At 50.4% G+C, this 18,896-nt stretch overlaps 2 protein-coding genes across 3 annotated transcripts in view; one reads left to right on the forward strand and one right to left on the reverse strand.

The window, feature by feature from the left end:
* Positions 1-18,395, reverse strand: part of usp37 (ubiquitin specific peptidase 37) — a 53,380-nt gene extending 34,985 nt beyond the window's left edge. The window contains exons 1-8 of the mRNA XM_072468688.1: positions 18,262-18,395; positions 16,073-16,280; positions 13,062-13,218; positions 9,535-9,635; positions 8,342-8,496; positions 4,501-4,578; positions 4,144-4,241; positions 208-286 (exon numbers count right to left, since the gene is read on the reverse strand). Coding sequence (XP_072324789.1) covers positions 208-286; positions 4,144-4,241; positions 4,501-4,578; positions 8,342-8,496; positions 9,535-9,635; positions 13,062-13,218; positions 16,073-16,231 — 827 coding nt within the window. The 5' untranslated portion in view covers positions 16,232-16,280; positions 18,262-18,395. The remainder of the gene's footprint in view (positions 1-207; positions 287-4,143; positions 4,242-4,500; positions 4,579-8,341; positions 8,497-9,534; positions 9,636-13,061; positions 13,219-16,072; positions 16,281-18,261) is intronic.
* Positions 18,396-18,598: 203 nt separating this feature from the next.
* cnot9 (CCR4-NOT transcription complex subunit 9) overlaps positions 18,599-18,896 on the forward strand; it is a 23,438-nt gene continuing 23,140 nt past the window's right edge. Inside the window, exon 1 of one of the 2 annotated variants that reach the window (XM_072468691.1) lies at positions 18,599-18,797. In XM_072468691.1, coding sequence (XP_072324792.1) covers positions 18,774-18,797 — 24 coding nt within the window. In that variant the 5' untranslated portion in view covers positions 18,599-18,773. The remainder of the gene's footprint in view (positions 18,798-18,896) is intronic. The other variant, XM_072468690.1, reaches the window with a different exon arrangement.

Here is an 18,896-nt window from a genome sequence, read left to right on the forward strand (position 1 = left end):
GAAACTAAACACTGTAGCAGCCTGCTCAAAAACGAAAGTGAAAGACAGACAGCCCAGCTCCACCTACTCTCTGACATCACTGCAGCTGTCTGACAAACACCAATTTCTTAAAGGTACATCCACTACAGCTATTCGATAAACACCCAGTTCTTAAGGTACTCGCACATGACATTAAGTAAGCAACACGTCCACAAGGTCCACACTTACCTGTCCGAGAACGAATTTCCAGCAGCGTAATCCTTGGAGGAGGATCTGCTTCCGTAAAAGCACTGCAGCGGCATCGTGCCTGCAAAGAGGACAGACGATGAAGCACAATAGAGCTGGGTCTAATATTCTAATGTACCCTAGCTGGATATACTGCCACCTTCCACTGCCATACTGTCTCCACTGTCCACTATCTCCAATATCATGGGATCACAATTAAAAGTATCTCACAGCCATATTTATTTGTTCGTGGAAGACTGTGTTCATTTATTGCCCATCATAATAATAATCACTTATTGTCACAAGTAGGCTTCAATGACGTTACTGTGAAATGCCCCTAATCGCCACATTCCAGCGCCTGTTCGGGGAGGCCGGTACGGGAATTGAACCCATGCCTTGTTTGCATTACAAGCCAGCTGTTTAGCCCACTGTGCTAAACCAGCCCCCGAGGGGCTAATTGCCCAGGAGGGGCACTTCAAAGGCAATCACATTTTTGTGGGTCTCAAGTCACATGTAGGCCAGACGAGGTAAGGACGGTAGATTTCCTACACTAAAAGGACATTAGTGAACCAGATAGAATTTTATGACAATCGACAATGGTTTCATGGTCGTCACATTTCACCATTTGCAGTGGCGGGATTCGAACCCGGGTCCCCAGAGCATTACTCTGGGTCTCTGGTTTATTAATCCAGTGACAATACCACTATGCCACTGCCTCCCCTGTGGATGGCCTTTGACAAATGGGCTTCAACCACAGCTTTGTGGATAGGCCATGCATTTGAGCAGACTTGGCATTTGGTACTTGGAAACGGAATTAAATTGAAAAAACATTGTATTCATCGCAAGGCAAGGAATATTACTAGAAGGGTCAGAGGCAGCATTAAATACTTGTGGGGCAGGTACAGTTAGCTACATTACCACTCCCCTTGACACAGCCACAAACATTCCAATGTATAATATCCTAGCCCAGGGGCTGACCAGAGATTCAGACTGAGAACTCATTTCATGCAAAGAAACTATGTTAACAAAGTATCTTGTCTTAAAATCTTGAGACAATTAGGAGAGTAACCCTAAGCAGAATGAACTCTTCCCTCGTGCAAGGCATTTGTATAACGCCCTTCACATCCTCAAATGGTCCATAGCGCTTTACAGTTATGGGCGGTACCGGTGGCATCTGTTGCTTCACAGCGCTCGGGTCCCAGGTTCGATTCCCGGCTTGGGTCACTATTTGTGGGAAGTCTGCACGTTCTCCCCGTGTCTGCGTGGGCTTCCTGCGGGTGCTCCGGTTTCCTCCCACAAGTCCTGAAAAACATGCTGTTAGGTGAATTGGACATTCTGAATTCTCCCTCTGTGTACCCGAACAGGCGCCGGAATGTGGCGATTAGGGGATTTTCACAGTAACTTCATTGCAGTGTTAATGTAAGCCTACTTGTGGCAACAATAAAGATTAAATTATTATTACAGTCCTAGGAAAACGTAGAAGCCAGTTTGCACAAAGCAAGGTAACTATAATAAGTGGCCATGTAATCAGCTTTAAATATTGACTGAGGGATAAATATCCGTAGGTGTGGGGCTAGGGCTGGTGCAAATTTTATATAGAAGTCCGCTGGGATCCCGTCTGGTCCTGGTGCCTTTCCCACCTGCAAGGAGCTGATGCTCTCCATGATGAGCAGCACGGTAACAATGTGGATAGCACAATTGCTTCACAGCTCCAGGGTCCCAGGTTCGATTCCGGCTTGGGTCACTGTCTGTGCGGAGTCTGCACGTTCTCCCCGTGTGTGCGTGGGTTTCCTCCGGGTGCTCCGGTTTCCTCCCACAGTCCAAAGATGTGCAGGTTAGGTGGATTGGCCATGATAAATTGCCCTTAGTGTCCAAAATTGCCCTTAGTGTTGGGTGGGGTTACTGGGTTCAGGGGATAGGGTGGAGGTGTTGACCTTAGGTAGAGTGCTCTTTCCAAGAGCCGGTGCAGACTCGATGGGCCGAATAGCCTCCTTCTGCACTGTAAATTCTATGATAATCTATGAAATCATAGAATATCATAGAATTTACAGTGCAGAAGGAGGCCATTCGGCCCATCGAGTCTGCACCGGCTCTTGGAAAGAGCACCCTACCCAAGGTCAACACCTCCACCCTATCCCCTGAACCCAGTAACCCCACACAACACCAAGGGCAATTTTGGACACTAAGGGCAATTTATCATGGCCAATCCACCTAACCTGCACATCTTTGGACTGTGGGAGGAAACCGGAGCACCCGGAGGAAACCCACGCACACACGGGGAGGACGTGCAGCCTCCGCACAGACAGTGACCCAAGCCGGAATCGAACCTGGGACCCTGGAGCTGTGAAGCAATTGTGCTATCCACAATGCCACCGTGCTGCCCCAAATATTGATCAGGACACTGGGACAGTATCGACACAGGTAGCAAGGGTGGGAGTTGTGTAGTGGTATTGTCACTGGACTAGTAATCCAAAGACCCAGTATAACCTCTGGGGACCCTGGGTTCGAATCTCACCATGAGATGGTGAAATTGGAATTCAATAAAAATCTTAAATTATAATAATGACCATGAATGACACAAGCTCAGACTAAAGGGACGATCCTTTAAAACCGAGATGAGGAGGAATTTCTTCAGCCGGAGGGTGGTGAATCTGTGCAACTCAAAGAAGGCTGTGGATGCCAAATCACCGAGTGTCTTTAAGACAAAGATAGATAAGTTCTTGATTAATAAGGGGATCAGGGGTTATAGGGAGAAGGCAGGAGAATGGGGATGAGAAAAATATCAGCCATGATTTAATGGTGGAGCAGGCTCGATAAGCCGAGTGGCCTAATTCTGCTTCTATGTCTTAAATTTTAAAATGGCTTATTGTCACAAGTAGGCTTCAAATGAAGTTACTGTGAAAAGTCCCTAGTCGCCACATTCTGGCACCTGTTCAGGGAGGCTGGTACGGAAATTGAACCGTGCTGCTGGCTTGCCTTGGTCTGCTTTCAAAGCCAGCGATTTAGCATCTTCAATTGTTGCAAAAGCCCATCTGGTTCACTAATGTCCTTTACGGAGGTAATTCTGCCGTCCTTACCCGGTCTGGCCTACACAGGACTCCAGACCCACAGCAATGTGGTTGATTCTTCGTTGCCCTCAGGGATATGCATCTCCTTCAAACAGGAGCGGAGGGATCTTTTACATCCACCCAGATGACAGACGAGGGCCTTCTTTTCCCCAAAATCTTGCAGGTGGGAGGGGGCTTGAGCTCAACCATCTGCCTCAGGAAGCAGTGATTTTTATTTTTATAAATTTAGAGTACCCAATTATTTTTTTTCCAATTAAGGGGCAATTTATAGTGTGGCCAATCCACACAACCTGCACATCTTTGGGTTGTGGGAGTGAAATCCACGCAGACAAGTGGAGAATGTGCAAACTCCGCACGGACAGTGACCCGGGGGGCCGGGATTGAATCCAGGTCCACAGCGCCGTAGGCATCAGTGCTAACCACTGCGCCACCCACCAGGAAGCATAAGAACTAGGAGCAGGAGTAGGCCACATGGCCCCTCGAGCCTGCTCCGCCATTCAATGAGATCATGGCTGATCTTTTGTGGACTCAGCTCCACTTTCCGGCCCGAACACCATGACCCTTAATCCCTTTATTCTTCAAAAAGCTCTGAAATGAATGAAAATCGCTTATTGTCACAAGTCGGCTTCAATGAAGTTACTGTGAAAAGCCCCTAGTCGCCACATTCCGGCGCCTGTTCGGGGAGGCTGGTCTCTTTATCTTGAAAAGTGATACCTCCAAGGACAGATCTTGAGGAACCAGAGGCATTGCAAATATAATGAATCTTCAAAACCGCTCGTCGGTGAGCAATTCTACTCGGTGAGTCCTGCAATGGGGACAAGAGGAACTCTGTGGTTCTAAGATTTTTTTCGAAGGACAGAACAACACTCACCAGAACTCCGGCTCTCCTCTGCCTGCCTCAGGTTGAGTTGCTTTTCGCGGCAGCTGGTGAGGAACTTTCGGGAAGAGTCGACAGTCACCTTGTTATTGCTGCAATGTAGGTTGAAATGTAGCCAGTGAATCAATTTCCCATATAACCTCACCTGCCCATAAGTCACATTAGACCCACTTTGTCCCCCAAAGCAAAACACCATTTGCTTTGCTCGTGCTCACACCATCTCCCTGGTCACATCCCTGACAGTCTGCCCCCTTCTTAATACTTGGCTTTGACACAGGGCCCTTCCAATTCCCCTGAAAGAGCATGGTTAAGATTCTGCCCCATGTCCCCAGTGCTCCTGCAGATACTTACCTGGAGGAGTCGTTCTCTTTAGGGTAATCTTCAGTCAACTCCAGGTCTGGAGTCTGCAATCTCTTTCTCTTCTCACTCCTTCAACAGAAAGATAGTCACAGAAGTAATGAATAAAAAGGTTAAAGATGCTGTAAACAAACATTTGAGAAGTTAGAAGTTAGAAAAGTCTATTAGGTTCTATGATTCTACTGCAGGCAAATGGGGTTAGCGTAGGGTGGGTTTTTTGGTTGGCATGGGCCAGTTTGGGCCAAAGGACCTGTCTCCGTGCCGTAGATTCTATGATTCTAACATACAACAGGAGACCACCTTTCTGTCCCGTGAGCTGGTTCTGTCAGGCGGCAGTGGTTAGCATTGCTGCTTCACGGGGCCAAGGACCCAGGTTCAATCCCGGTCCGTGCGAACATAAAACATACAGTGCAGGAGGCCTTTCGGCCCCTCGAGTCTGCACCGACCCACTTAAGCCCTCACTTCCACCCTATCCCCGTAACCCAATAGCCGCTCCTTTGCACATTCCCCCCGTGTCTGCGTGGGTTTCACAACCCGAAAAGATGTGCAGGGCAGGTGAATTGACCACGCTAAAATTGCACCTTAATTGGAAAAAAAAAGAGAATTGGGTACTCTAAATCTAAAAAAAGAAGAAAAAAAAGTGGTTCTGTCATTCAGTGAGATCAGGGCTCACCTCCTTCCACCTACCCTGGCTACAAATCTCTTTATTTGTTTGGCAACCAAAACTCTAGAGCGTACGTCACCCTGTCCAAGACGGTACACAAGCAAATTTTTATACACACCATCAATTACTTTCAAAATCCTACAAGCCTCAATCAGATCTCCTCTAATTTACTGTAACCCATGGGATACAGCCCTGGATTATATCATCCCTCCTCAATCTAACCCACAGAGCCCTGCTTAACATTACGGCAAATCTCCCTGTACACCTTCCAAGGACAATATATCCTAAGATGCAGTGTTCAGAAGAATACACACTGCCATAGTTCAGGTTTATGCAATGGACTTATATAAACTCTGTTTCCCTTCAACCGTCTAGTACCCTATAATCCTCATTTGAAAACAAAGTGTTAACAGTACGCAAGTGTTGCTGACAAGGTCAGTATTTGTTACCCATTCTTAATGGCCTTTGAAAAGGTCCTGATGGCGAGCAGTCTTCTTGAACTGCTGCGGTCTACGTGTAGATACACCCACAGTGCTCTTAGGAAGAAGCTTTGACCCAGCAACAGTGAAGTAACAAAATATATAGTCCCAAGTCAGTATTGCGTGGGGGGCTTGGAGGGGAACATTCACCTGCTGCCCTCATCATTCTAGGCGGTAGAAGTCATGGGTTTGGAAGGTGCTATCAAAAGAGGTCTGGAGAATTCATCCATAGAATCCCTACAGTGCAGAAGGCCATTGGGCCCATCGAATCTGCACCGACAACCCCCCCTCCCCTCCGAAAGAGCACTCTACCTAGGCCCACTCCCCCACCTTATCCCCATAACCCTGCACCTTGATCATGGCCAATCCATCTAACCTGCACATCTTTGGACAAGGCACAGCTGAACTTACCCAATGGTCATTTCATGTCAGGCAATTGGCTTCATGAGAATTTCAAAACATATTTTCCCACCCATTAAACAAGAATTTCTGTTAAAACTCTGCAATCTTCAAACTGTCGCCTCATTTCATTCCCACTCAGTTCAGGTGTCAACTGATCCAGGATTAGCTTGTCCTCTTGAAAAAAAGAAATGAAATGAAAATCGCTTGTCACAAGAAGGCTTCAAATGAAGTTACTGTGAAAAGCCCCTAGTCGCCACATTCCGGCACCTGTTCGGGGAGGCTGTTACGGGAATTGAACCGTGCTGCTGGCCTGCCTGGGTCTGTTTTCAAAGCCAACGATTTAGCCCTGTGCTAAACCAGCCGCCCTTTGGAAGACTATTACAGATGCCAACAATCCATCCGAACACTTGTGTACAAAGTTAAACAGATTGTTTACTTCAACATTTTTGTTTTTATAAGGTGCATGGAGTAAAAAGGATAGTAGCAACATGGATACAAAATTGGCTGAGTAATAGAAAACAGTGAGTAATGGTCAATGTATATTTTTCAGACTGGAGGAAGGCATGGACTGGTGTTCCCCAAGGGTCGGTATTGTGACCCTTGGTTCTCTTGATATATCAATGATCTAGATCTTGGTGAGCAGGGGACAATATCAAAGTCTGCGGATGATACAAAACTTGGAAGTATTGTAAACTATGAAGAGGACAGTGTAGAACTTCAAAAGGGCATAGGCAAGTTGGTGCAGTGGCAGTCAGGTGGCAGATGAAGTTCGATATGGAGGAATGAGGGGTGATGCAATCTGGCAGGGGCCTGGGATCCTGAGAGACGGTTCAGCCAGGATGAATGCAAGGCCAAAATTAGAAAAAGTGAGTCAGGAAAGCATAGAATGTCAAGGCCAGTTAAATCACAAGGGAGTTTGGCAAGATTGGATGTTTTTTTTAATGCAAGGAGTCTGATGAACAAGGCAGATGAATGGAGGGCACAAATTAAAACATGGGGGGGGGATGAGGTCATTGTTGTCACTGAGATATGGTTGAAAGAGGGACAGGATTGGCAGTTCACTATTCCAGGATACAGGATCTTCAGGCGGGAACGGGAAGGAGGTAAAAGAGGAGGGGTTGTTGCAATTTTGACCAGGAAAGGATACTGGCAGGTAAAATAAAAGGAAAATCCTAAGTTGTTTGACAAGTACATTAAGGGTAAAAGGATGACTAGGGAAAGAGTAGGACCCATTAAGGATCACAGTGGTCATTTGCGTGTGGAGCCGGAGGATGTAGGTAGGGTTTTAACTGAATTCTTTGTGTCGGTGTTCACTCGTGAGGGACAATGTGGGTATAGAAATCAAGGAGAACGGTTGTAAAAAAAATTAAAGAGATTAACATAGACAGAGAGGAGGTTCTGAGTGGTCTGGCAGGCTTAAAAGTAGACAAATCTCCAGAACCAGATGAAATGTATCCCAGGCTGTTGAGTGAGGCAATAATTTTCAATTCCTCTCCATCCACAGGAGAGGTGCCGGAGGACTGGAGGTCAGGCAATGTGGCACCATCATTCAAGAAGGGGGGAAAGGATAAACAAGGAAACTACAGGTCAGTTAACCGACCCTCAGTGGTGGGGAAATTATTGGAATCAATTCTGAGCGCCAAACTTCATATGCATTCGTAGAGGCAGGGATTAATCGAGAACGGTCAGCATGGTTTTGTTAAGGGGAGGTCATGTCTGACCAGCTTGATTGACCTTTTCGAAGAGGTGACCAGTTTGTAGATCAGCGCAAAGCATTTGACGTAGTTTACTTGGGCTTCAGTAAGGCTTTTGATAAGGCCCCACATGGGAGACTGATAGCGAAGGTAAGAGCCCATGGGATCCAAGGAAATTTGGCAAATTGGATCCAGAATTGGCCGAGGAAGCAGAGGGTGGAGTCTGCACGTTCTCCCCGTGTCTGCGTGGGTTTCCTCCAGGTGCTCCAGTTTCCTCCTACAAGTCCTAAAAGACATGCTGTTAGGTGAATTGGACATTTTGAATTCTCCCTCGGGCACCGGAATGTGGCGACTAGGGGCTTTTCACAGTAAATTCATTGCAGTGTTAATGTAAGCCTACTGGTGACAATAATAAAGATTATTAAAAGGCAGAGGAAAGTCATAACCACCCGGAGAGCCTGTGCACACAGAACAGGTTGAATGACCTCTTTCTGCACTATAACAATGTTGCGATTGTGTTAAGTCACACAGAGCACAGTAAAACTGACAAAACGCATAGCTTTTATAGTCTCCTATTGTTCTCAGACAGAACTGACCTGGGCAAACTGAGAGAGGTTGGGGTCAGTGCAGTCCCCATACGGTTGCCTGGGGTACTGCTCGATTGCTGAGCTTTCGCTCCGTACTGCAGGGACGCACGGCCTGAGCTATTCAACGTTTTCCGGGTTGGAGTCTCGTCTCGTCTGGTTGGTGTCTAGAAAGAAGATTTCACGGTTACAAGCTCACATTCTAAACACAACAGAAAAGAGGGGGAGGTTGAAAGTGCTGAACAATCGGGACGTATTGGTTGCAACGAGGACCCCCAGCCCGGGTGCAATCTTTTGGATGCTGAAAACACACCCTCGACAGCTCTCAGCAAAGCCACAAATGACACCCCCAGGTCAACTTTCCCCCCTCATCCGGTCTGCAGCCTTTGACATGGTTTGACCACACCATCCTCCTCCAACACCTCCCCACTGTCATCCAGCTGGGGGGGGGGGGGGGGGGGGGGTGTTCTCACCAGGTTCCATTCTAATCGAATCATAGCCAGATAATCACTTGCAATGGTTTATCTTCCTGTTCCCACATCGTTATCTTCTAACTTCAACATTCCGATGCACTCCACTCCTGGAGAGCCTACCACATCTCAATACAGAGATGGAGAGGAATTCCTTCACTCCAGAGGGGGGCACATCTTTGGAACTGTCTGGCCCAGAGGCTGTGGAGGCTCAGTCACTGAGGATGATCAAGACAGAGATTGCTAAGATTTCTACACATCAAGGGATACAGGGATAGTACAGGAAAAGGTGTTTGAAGTAGAAGATCAGCCATGATCTCATTGAATGGCACAGGGGGCTCGAAAGGCTGAATGGCCTTGCCCTACTCCTACTTATATTCTTATTCTACACTCGTGAACTTGAGATCATCTAAAATTCAGCTGCCTAGGTCTTAATTTGCATTGAGTTCCATTCCCATTAACCGTGTGCGCGCTGGCTACATTGGCTGGTCTAGGAAAGTCTCAATTTCAAAATTCTCAGTTAAAGGTGCTATACAAATATAAGTTGTTGCTGAATAAAATGTTGTTCTTGGTATTTCAGATTTTCCAGAGAGGAGATTGACGGATTCCAAAATTCACAGACTTTGTTTAATCTCTTGAAGAGGCAGAGGATGGAATCTGAACAAATCCATTCGGCAGAGATTGGAATGTCTTGCCCAACTATTTTACAACACAAACTGGACCATGGTGACCCACCTGGTTCTCTATGTTAGACCGCTGTCGGTGAGATTCCTTTGACATAATCCGGTTTCCCAATGTTCCTCCAAAGTTGCTGGATCCTTTATGTGACTTTATCCCTGAAATAAAATAATAGATATGAGGCAGGAACAAATGATCGAACAGCAACGGACTGAAATGATTCAACCAGCATTGCAGCTGGCTAGGTACCAGGGGAGGAAATGGTTGACCCCTGGGTTTGTAATGAGAACTCGAGGGGAATTTAACATGGTGTGTGGAAAGGACATCCATAAGAGATCTGTATTCATGTCAGAAACCCAGAGAAGCCCAAAGTTGGGATTATTCCCCCAAAGCTCAGAAGATTAAGAATCATAGACTTGTTTCAGTGCAGAAGGAGGCCATTTGGCCCATTGGGTTTGCACTTGCTCTCCCAAAGAGCATTATGACATAGTACCATTAAACTTCAGGGAGATTTTTAATAATAACCTTTATTAATGTTACTAGTACGCTTACATTAACACTGCAATGAAGTGACTGTGAAAAGCCCCCAGTCGCCACATTCCGGCGCCTGATCGGGTACACAGAGGGAGAATTCAAAATGCCCAATTCATCTAAGCACGTCTTTCGGGACTTGTGGGAGGAAACCGGAGCACCCGGAGGAAACCCACGCAGACACAGTGAGAATGTGCAGACTCCGCACAGACAGTGACCCAAGCAGGAATCGAACCTGGGACCCTGGCACTGTGAAGCAACAGCGCTAACCACTGTGCTGCCCAATTTGTGGCGGTGCTCAAAAACACGAAGGGTTTGACCAGAGTAATAAGTTGAACTAGCAGGAGGGTCAGTAACCAGGGGAAAGATTTAAGATATTTTTAAAAGATATAAATGCAGCCAGTTGTGAAGTGGAATATGCTGCCTGAAAGCGTAGTGCAAGCAAAGTCAAAATTAACATTCAAAAGAAATTGAGTAAGTTCTGGGATAGCTCTTTCAAAGAGTCAACACAGACATGATGGGTTGAATGGTCTCCTTCTGCGTGATTTTACTAAGCCAGACACCATCATAGCTGACAAAGCAACACTTCGAGCCAAGGCTTCGTGAAAAGGCCTCAGCAATTCCCCCACAATCCTCGGTATCCACTCACCACTGGAATTGTGTTCTTTTCCCCCTCTATTCATTCATGGGAACGCCGCTGACTAGGCCCAGTGTTTATCGCTCATCCCTCATTGCCCTGAGGGGCATTCAAGAGCCAACCACATTGCTGTGGGCTTGGAGTCACATGTCAGCCAGATGGTAGATAAATTAACCAGACTTTTCTTCTACCACAAGCGACAATGGTTTCATGGTCATTAGACTTTTAATTCCAGATTTTTATTTAATTCCAATTTCACCATCGGCCATGGTGGATTCGAGCCCGTGTCCCCAGAGAATTACCCTGGGTCTCGGGATTACGAGTCCAGTGACAATACCACAACGCCACATCTCAGCCATGCCACTAACACTACCCACAGTGCTAGTCTCAGAAGCTGCTGGAAGCTGGTTCACTGCCAGTTTCCCACTGGTGCACAAGCCACAAGAAGACATAGGAGCAGAATTAGGCCACTCATTCCACCGAGTCTGCTCCGCCATTCAATCATGGCTGATATTTTTCTCATCCCCATTCTCCTGCCTTCTCTCCATAACCCCATATTAATCAAGAGCCTATCTATGGGTGGCACGGCAGCACAGTAGTTCGCGCCTGTTGCTTCACAGCACCAGGGTCCCAGGTTCAATTCCTGGCTTGGGTCACTGTCTGTGCGGAGTCTGCACGCTCTCCCAGTGTCTGCGTGCGTTTACTCCAGGTGCTCCGGTTTCCTCCCACAAGTCCCGAAAGACGTGCTGTTAGGTGAATTGGACACTCTGAATTCTCCGTCTATGTACCCGAACAGGTGCCGGAATGTGGCGACTAGGGGATTTTCCCAGTAACTCCATTGAAGTGTTAATGTAAGCCTACTTGTGACAATAAAGATTATTAAAGACACTCTGTGATTTGGCCTCCACAGCCTTCTGCGGCAAAGAGTTGCACAGATTCACGACCCTCTGGCTGAAGATCTTGAATACTTTGTGCAGTGTCAGTTTCCTTATTTAATGAAGCACATGACTGTATTGGAGGCGGTTCAGTGAGGGTTTACTACACTGATAACTGGGATGAGTGGTGTCTTGTGAGGAAAGGTTGGACAGACTTGCCTGGTTTCCACTGGAGTTCAGAAGAGTGAGGGGTGACTTGATTGACGTTTGTAAGATCCTGAACGATCTTGACAAGATGGACATGGAAAGGATGGGCCCAGAATCAGGGGGCACTGTTTTAAAATTAGAGGTCACCCTTTTCGGATGGAGACAAGGAGAAATTCTTTCTTTGAAAAGGGCTGTGTGAATTTGGAACTCTCTACTAGAGACAGGGGTCATTGAATATTTTTACGGCAGCGGTCAATTGATCCCCTTGCCTAACCAGAATCTAAGGTAGATGGGAATGTGGAATTCAAAACACAAACATAGCAGCCATTTTCCTATTGAATGGCGGAGCAGGCTAGAGAAGCTGAATGGCCTCCTCGGCTGCTATTTTCTATGTTCACAATACCATGTGGCATCAGACAAGTAGGAGATCAGATCATTTAAAATCAGTTAAAAATTCTGAGGATTAAATACTGGATTATTGTAGCAGTGTGGTTGGGAGTGGGGTGGATGTTGTATATATCTCAGTATATATCAGAGAAAATCGCAGCTCTACATAATGAACTTGAGGATCTAACTCGAGCCGTTATTTGTTCATGCCAATGTTTAGTGGCCTTTGCAGCACAATGTTCCCCACAAGAGGAAACATCCTCTCCACATCCATTCTGTCAGGACTCCTCAGGAGCTTATATGTTTCAATCAAGTCACCTCTTACTCTTCTAAACTCCAGTGAATACAAGGCGAGTGTGTCCGGCCTTTCCTCGTAAGACAACCTGCCCATTCCAACGTATTTACACAGTTCCTCAAATAAGGAGACCAATATTGTACACATTACTCTAGATGTGGTCTCACTAATGCCCTGTGCAACTGAAGCGTATTCCCCCAACGTTTGTATTCAATTCCCCATGCAATACATTTTATTAGCTTTCCTAATTACTTGCTGCACCTGCAGACTAGTCTTTTGTGATTCATGCACTAGGGCACCCTGTAATATAATAATAATCACTTATTGTCACAAGTAGGCTTCAATGAAGTTACTGTGAAAAGCCCCTAGTCGCCGCATTCCGGCGCCTGTTCGGGGAGGCTGGAACCCGCGCTGCTGCCTTGTTCTGCATTACAAGCCAGTGGTTTAATCCACTGTGCTAAACCAGCCCCTTCAGAGCTCTGCGATCTCTGATGCAGAAGAGTAACCATCAATCTTACAGAATGGGTGGAGCAGGCTCGAGAGGGCGTATGGCCCACCCCCGTGTATAATGCTCTTAGCTTACTACAGCCCGCATTTTCTGTCCGACAGCGGTCCCAATTGCCACCTGTTCAACTGTGAATGCAGCACTCACCCCCATGGTTCAGGCCCTCGAGGTATTCCTTCAGGATCAGCGCGTCAGTGTTTGGAGCCTTGTCGATTATCAGGCTGCTCTTATCCTGCAGTGTCAGTAGCAGTCGACTATGCTGCTTTGAGGGGCTGATTTTCACCACCTTCACATTGTGACTCAGCTATGTAGACAGGAGGAAAAGGAAAAAGAACTTGTATCAAGAGATGGGCATCCAGTCGTAGCTGAAGGACTCTATGAAGACAAACACGACCATAAGCACACAATCAACTAATTTCAAAGTTTATCTTCACATGAAAATTGGGATTATCCAACAAATTGCAGTTGATAGTGTCAACAACACAACAACTATTAAATTGCAGTTGATAGTGTCAACAACTAAATTCCAAGTGGGAATTTAGAGTTTTCTTTTGACTGGATGATCATTTGAATTCACTGACTTCAAATTAGGGTAGACAGTAAAAAACCTAGCTGCACCGAGAGGATCGAACGTTAAACAAGGTTCCGGTCCAAGTGATTAACCTAGTGTCTTTAGCATAATAAAAGGACTTCATATGCAGATATTATAGCACCATCATACCGGTGCCAAAGAAGAACCAGGCAACGCACCTCAAAGACTACTGTCCGGTGGCCAAGAACATCTATTATTATGAAGTGCTTCGAGAGGTTGGTCATCAGACACATCAACTCACAACTCCATAATTCCAGAATGCCTTAATTCCACTGCTCAATTCGCATACCGCCACAATCAGTCCACAGCAGGCGCCATCTCCCTGGCCCTACACTCATCCCTGGAGCATCTCAACAACAAGGACCCCTATTCATTTACTACAGCTCCGCCTTAAACACCATAATCCGACCCAAGCTCATATCAAAGCTCCAAAACCTAGGACTTGGCTCCTCCCTTGCAACTGGATCCTCGACTTCCTGACCCATAGACCACAATCAGTCAGGATAAACAACAACAACCTTCACAATAGTCCTCAATATCAGGCCCTGCAAAGCTGCATACTTATCCACCGACTATACTCCCTGTACACACACACGATTGTGGGGCAAAATTTGGCTCCACTCATCTTCCAAGTCTCCAAGTTGCTGATGACGACCCGTAGTGGGTCGGATCTCAACAGATGTCAAACAGATGAGATCGAGTACAGTGAGTGGTGTAACGGCAACAGTCTTTCCCTGAATGTCAGCAAACTAAGGCAGCTGTCATTCCCTGAGCAAAGTATCAGCATACCTGTAGGTGGGTGCATCGGCTTCAGGAGCAAAGTAGCGTACATACCGGCCTAGGTAGGTGTATTGGGTTAGCAGACAGGATGGTCCTAGCCTAGTAGGGTTCGTGCTGAATGGCTCTATGACCTTGCCGCTGCCCTTCTGCACTATAGCGATTCTATGAATCAATGGTGCCGAGGTGAGATGGTTTCAATTCATTCCGAGGTCTGCACATCACCAGTTTCAAATTCCTAGGTGTGTACATCACCAATCTATCCTGGTCCACCCATGTCGATGCTACGATCAAGAAAGCACAACAGCGCCTATACTTCCTCAGGAAACAAAGGAAATTCGGCATGTCCACATTGAGTCTTACCAATTTTATAGATGCACAGAAAGCATCTCACCTGGCTGCATCCATGACAGCCTGGTATGGCAACTGCTCGGCCCAAGACGGTAAGTAACTACAGATAGTCATAAACACAGCCCAGTCCATCACGCAAACCCGCCTCCCATTCATTGACTCTGACTACACTTCATGCGGCCTGGGGAAAGCGGGCAGCATAATCAAAGACCCCTCCCACCCAGGTTATTCTCTCGTTCATCAGGCAAAAGATACAAAAGTCTGAGAACACGCACTAACAGACTTAAAAACAGCTTCATCCCCGCTGTTACCAGACTCCTGAATGGCCCTCTTATTGGCTGAACTGAACTCCCCCGACAGCAACGAGGGGGACGGTTGCCACAGGGAAACTCGGAAAAGTCTTTTCATGCAAAATTCCGCACCTGCATATACTCAACGTCCTCCTCGCGCTGCAACCCAAACTTCACCCCCAGATCCTCTAAACATCCGAATCTTCCCACCAGAAATTATCCTTCATCTCTTTCTCTTCCCACTCCAGAACCTCGCACACCATCTTCCCAGCTCAAACCCATAATACCCTCTTCTCGGCATCACCCTTACCCCGTCAACTTGAAGTGCTGTCAAAATTCATCACCCCAGATCCGATTCCAGAATATTTCCCTGGGGCCAGCGGCGCCATTACCAGCTCTCGCAACCCGGCCCCATACAGCTCCCGCCTACATCTCCAGCCCTCCATCCTCAGCCCCACAATACCTCCCGCACTTCGCAATAGTGCAAAATGTTCGGACCATATAGCAAGCCACCACCCCCCTCCCCCCCACCCAAGTGCCGCTCCCTTTGGAGCACCGCCTTCCTTATCCTCGCCACCTTGCCTGCCCACGCAAATGACGAGACCAGCCTATCCACCCCTCAAAAAATGCCTTTGGCAAGATATTGGAACAGGAACTGTGGCAAGATATTCATTTTGACTGCCTGCACGTAGCAAAAAGAGACTACCCACCTCCCTACCAGACTCGTGAAATTTAGCTCAGAGTCACGTCCTGCACCCCCAAGTACCTAAAGTGAGTTGGCACCACCCTAAATGGCAACCCCTCCACTCACTCCCTTACCCGAAGGAGACACAACATAACACTCGCTCTTCCTAAATTTAATTTATACCCTGAAAACGCCACAAATTTCCCTGGCAGCCCCATTGTGACCCTCACCGAAGAGCCCGGGGCTGTGATAAACAATAGTGAGCCACCTGCGTAGCGACACCCTATGCTCCAAACCCCCCTCTCATTATGTCCCTTGATAAGCCTGAACTGAACCCCTCAGCGCAACCACCAACGCGAACAAGAGGGGGGGGGGTCTAATTTTAATGTCACTTCCCCCTCCCTGGGTGCGGGTTTGTCTCAGCTCACTGCCGAGCTCCATTAGTATGTGAGTGCGGCAGCACCTGGAACGTCTTTGCAGGACCTCCAGAATTGAACAGCACAACCAGAGAAGCTTTGTTCTCCTTCTCCACGATTTCAAAGCTGCCTTCTTTCCATTTGGTGGTGCCGCTCTGGATGCTGTTGATTCGGATCTGGCCATAAATTTTCATCAGCGCCATCATGGAAAGGATTTCCCTGGTTCTCAAACAGCCGTTAGCTCCACCATCAAATCTGTAATCCAAAAAAATATTTTTTTTTTAAAAAAGGGATTACATTTTCTGCAAAAACTGGTCTCATCAGAAGAATAAAAGTGGAACATTCCATTCTCTTCAGGTGAACGAACTAATGTTTTAAGTTTGGTCGCAAGGTGTCGGGAAGACATTTACAAGGCAGCGGCAGGTGCCGAGGTGGTGGTAATGACAGGCCCTATCCTTGAAACGCTGCAATGTTCGTGGCAATGGTGTACCATTGAGAGGAGACCGGATCTGACGGGGGAGGGGTGTGTGTGTGTGTGGGGGATGTGTATGTGGGGGGGGGGGGGTGTTGGGGGGTGTGTATGTGGGGGGGGGGGTGTTGGGGGGTGTGTATGTGGGGGGGGGGTTGGGGTGTGTGTGTGTGGGGGGGGTGTTGGGTGTGTGTGTGTGGGGGGTGTTGGGGGTGTGTGTGTGTGGGGTGTGTGTGTGTGTGTGGGGGGGGTGTTGGGGTGTGTGTATGTGTGTGGGGGGGTGTGTGTATGTGGGGGGGGGGTGTGTGTGGGGGTGTGGGGGGTAGGGTGTGTGGGAGGGTGTGTGTGGGGTGCGGGTGTGTGTGGGGGGTGTGTGTGTGTGGTGGGGGGGTGGGGGTGTGTGGGGGGGGTGTGGGTGGGTGTGTGGGGGGGTGCGGGGGTGTGTGGGGGGGGGGGGTGCGGGTGGGGGGGTGCGGGTGTGTGTGTAGGGGGAGTGTGTGGGGGGGGTGGGGGGGGTGCGGGGGGTACGGGTGTGTGGGGGTGTGTGTGTGGGGGGGGTGTGTGTGGGGGGGGTGTGGGGGTGGTGTGGGGGGTGCGGGTGTGTGGGGGGGTGTGTGTGGGGGGGGTGTGTGTGTGGGGGGTGTGTGGGGGGGGTGTGGGTGTGGTGTGTGTGTGTGGGGGGGGTGCGGGGGTGTGGTGCGGGGGTGTGGTGGGGGGGTGCGGGGGGGGGGGGTGCGGGTGTGTGTGGGGGGGGGTGTGGGGGTGGTGCGGGTGTGGGGGGGGGTGTTGGTGGTGTGTGGGGGGTGTGTGTGTGTGGGGGGGTGTGTGGGGGGGTGTGGGGGGGGGGGTGTGTGTGGGGGGTGGGTGGTGGTGTGAGTGTGTGTGGGGGGGGGTGTGCGGGTGTGGGGGGGGTGTGGGGGGGTGCGGGTGTGGGGGGGGGTGTGGGTGTGGGGGGGGGTGTGGGTGTGTGGGGTGGTGCGGGTGTGGGGGGGGGTGTGGGTGGTGGCGGGTGTGTGTGTGGTGGGGGTGGGGGTGTGGGTGGTGCGGGTGTGGGGGGGGATGCGGGGGTGGGGGGGGGATGCGGGGGTGGGGGGGGGGGTGGGTGTGTGGGGGGGGGTGTGGGTGTGTGGGGGGGGGTGTGGGTGTGGGGGGGGGGGGTGTGTGGGTGTGGGGGGGGGGGTGTGTGGGTGTGTGGGTGTGGGGGGGGTGTGGGGGGGTGTGGGTGTGTGTGTGGGGGGGTGTGGGTGTGTGTGGGGGGTGGGGGGTGTGTGTGGGGGGTGTGTGTGGGGGGTGTGGGTGTGTGTGGGGGGGGTGTGGGTGTGGGGGGGGGGGGTGTGTGGGTGTGGGGGGTGGGTGTGGGGGGGTGTGGGTGTGTGTGGGGGGGGTGTGGGTGTGTGTGGGGGGGGTGTGGGTGTGGGGGGGGGGTGTGTGGGTGTGGGGGGGGGGTGTGTGGGTGTGGGGTGTGGGTGTGGGGGGGGGTGTGGGTGTGGGGGGGTGGGGGGGGGGTGTGGGGTGTGTGTGGGGGGGGTGGGGGGTGTGTGTGGGGGTGGGGGGTGTGTGTGGGGGGTGGGGGGTGTGTGTGGGGGTGGGGGTGTGTGTGGGGGGGGGTGGGGGTGTGTGTGGGGGGTGGGGGGTGTGTGTGGGGGTGGGGGGAGGGGGGCTGCAGCCTCCCTCACTGTCCCGCTCGGGCCCGGTGGAGCCCAGGCCCATTCCCGGGCTCCGGTGCAGAGCGGGCGCGGCGGCTGGCTCCCGCTCCCCGGGGTTTACCTGTCCCGCCGTCGCCATGGAGACGGGCTCCCCGCTCCCGCCTCGGGCCCGCGCGCCGCCGCCGCCGGTTTTCCGCCGCCGCGAGATGGCGGGAAGGGGACTGCTGCTCCCAGGGTGCCCCGCGCGCGCGCAAAGGCCGCCGGGCCGCGGTTAAACCTGACCACCGGCGCCGAGCGGGCGGCGAACCGCGGGGGAGGGGAGCCCGAAACCGCCCCCGGGGGGAAAGACACCGACCCGGGCACAGGTATCTAATAAAGCCCGCGGCCTGTCCCGGGCCCCGCCTCCCGGGGGAAATGGCGCCATGTGCCGCTCCCGGCAGGCCCCGCGCGGGGCCCGGTCGCCACCATTGATGATCGATATTATCGATATTGCCGGGCGGCACCGGGAGCCTCCGCCCAGCCGGCAGCAAAACACACACCGTCCACACACCGCCGGTACCGTGCTGAGGGGAAAGGTCACAGGTCACGGCTGTTGATGTGAACCATTCGGGGCTCGGGCGGCGGGAGCGGAAGATGCACAGCCTGGGGGCGGGAGCGGTGAGTGAGCGGCGGGGGGGCGGGAACCGGGGACACCGCCCGGCCGGGGACACCGCCCGCCCGGGGAACCGGGGACACCGCCCGGCCGGGGACACCGCC

This window comes from Scyliorhinus torazame, chromosome 2 (genome assembly GCF_047496885.1).
Source record: "Scyliorhinus torazame isolate Kashiwa2021f chromosome 2, sScyTor2.1, whole genome shotgun sequence".
In the NCBI taxonomy this organism is placed as follows: domain Eukaryota; kingdom Metazoa; phylum Chordata; class Chondrichthyes; order Carcharhiniformes; family Scyliorhinidae; genus Scyliorhinus; species Scyliorhinus torazame.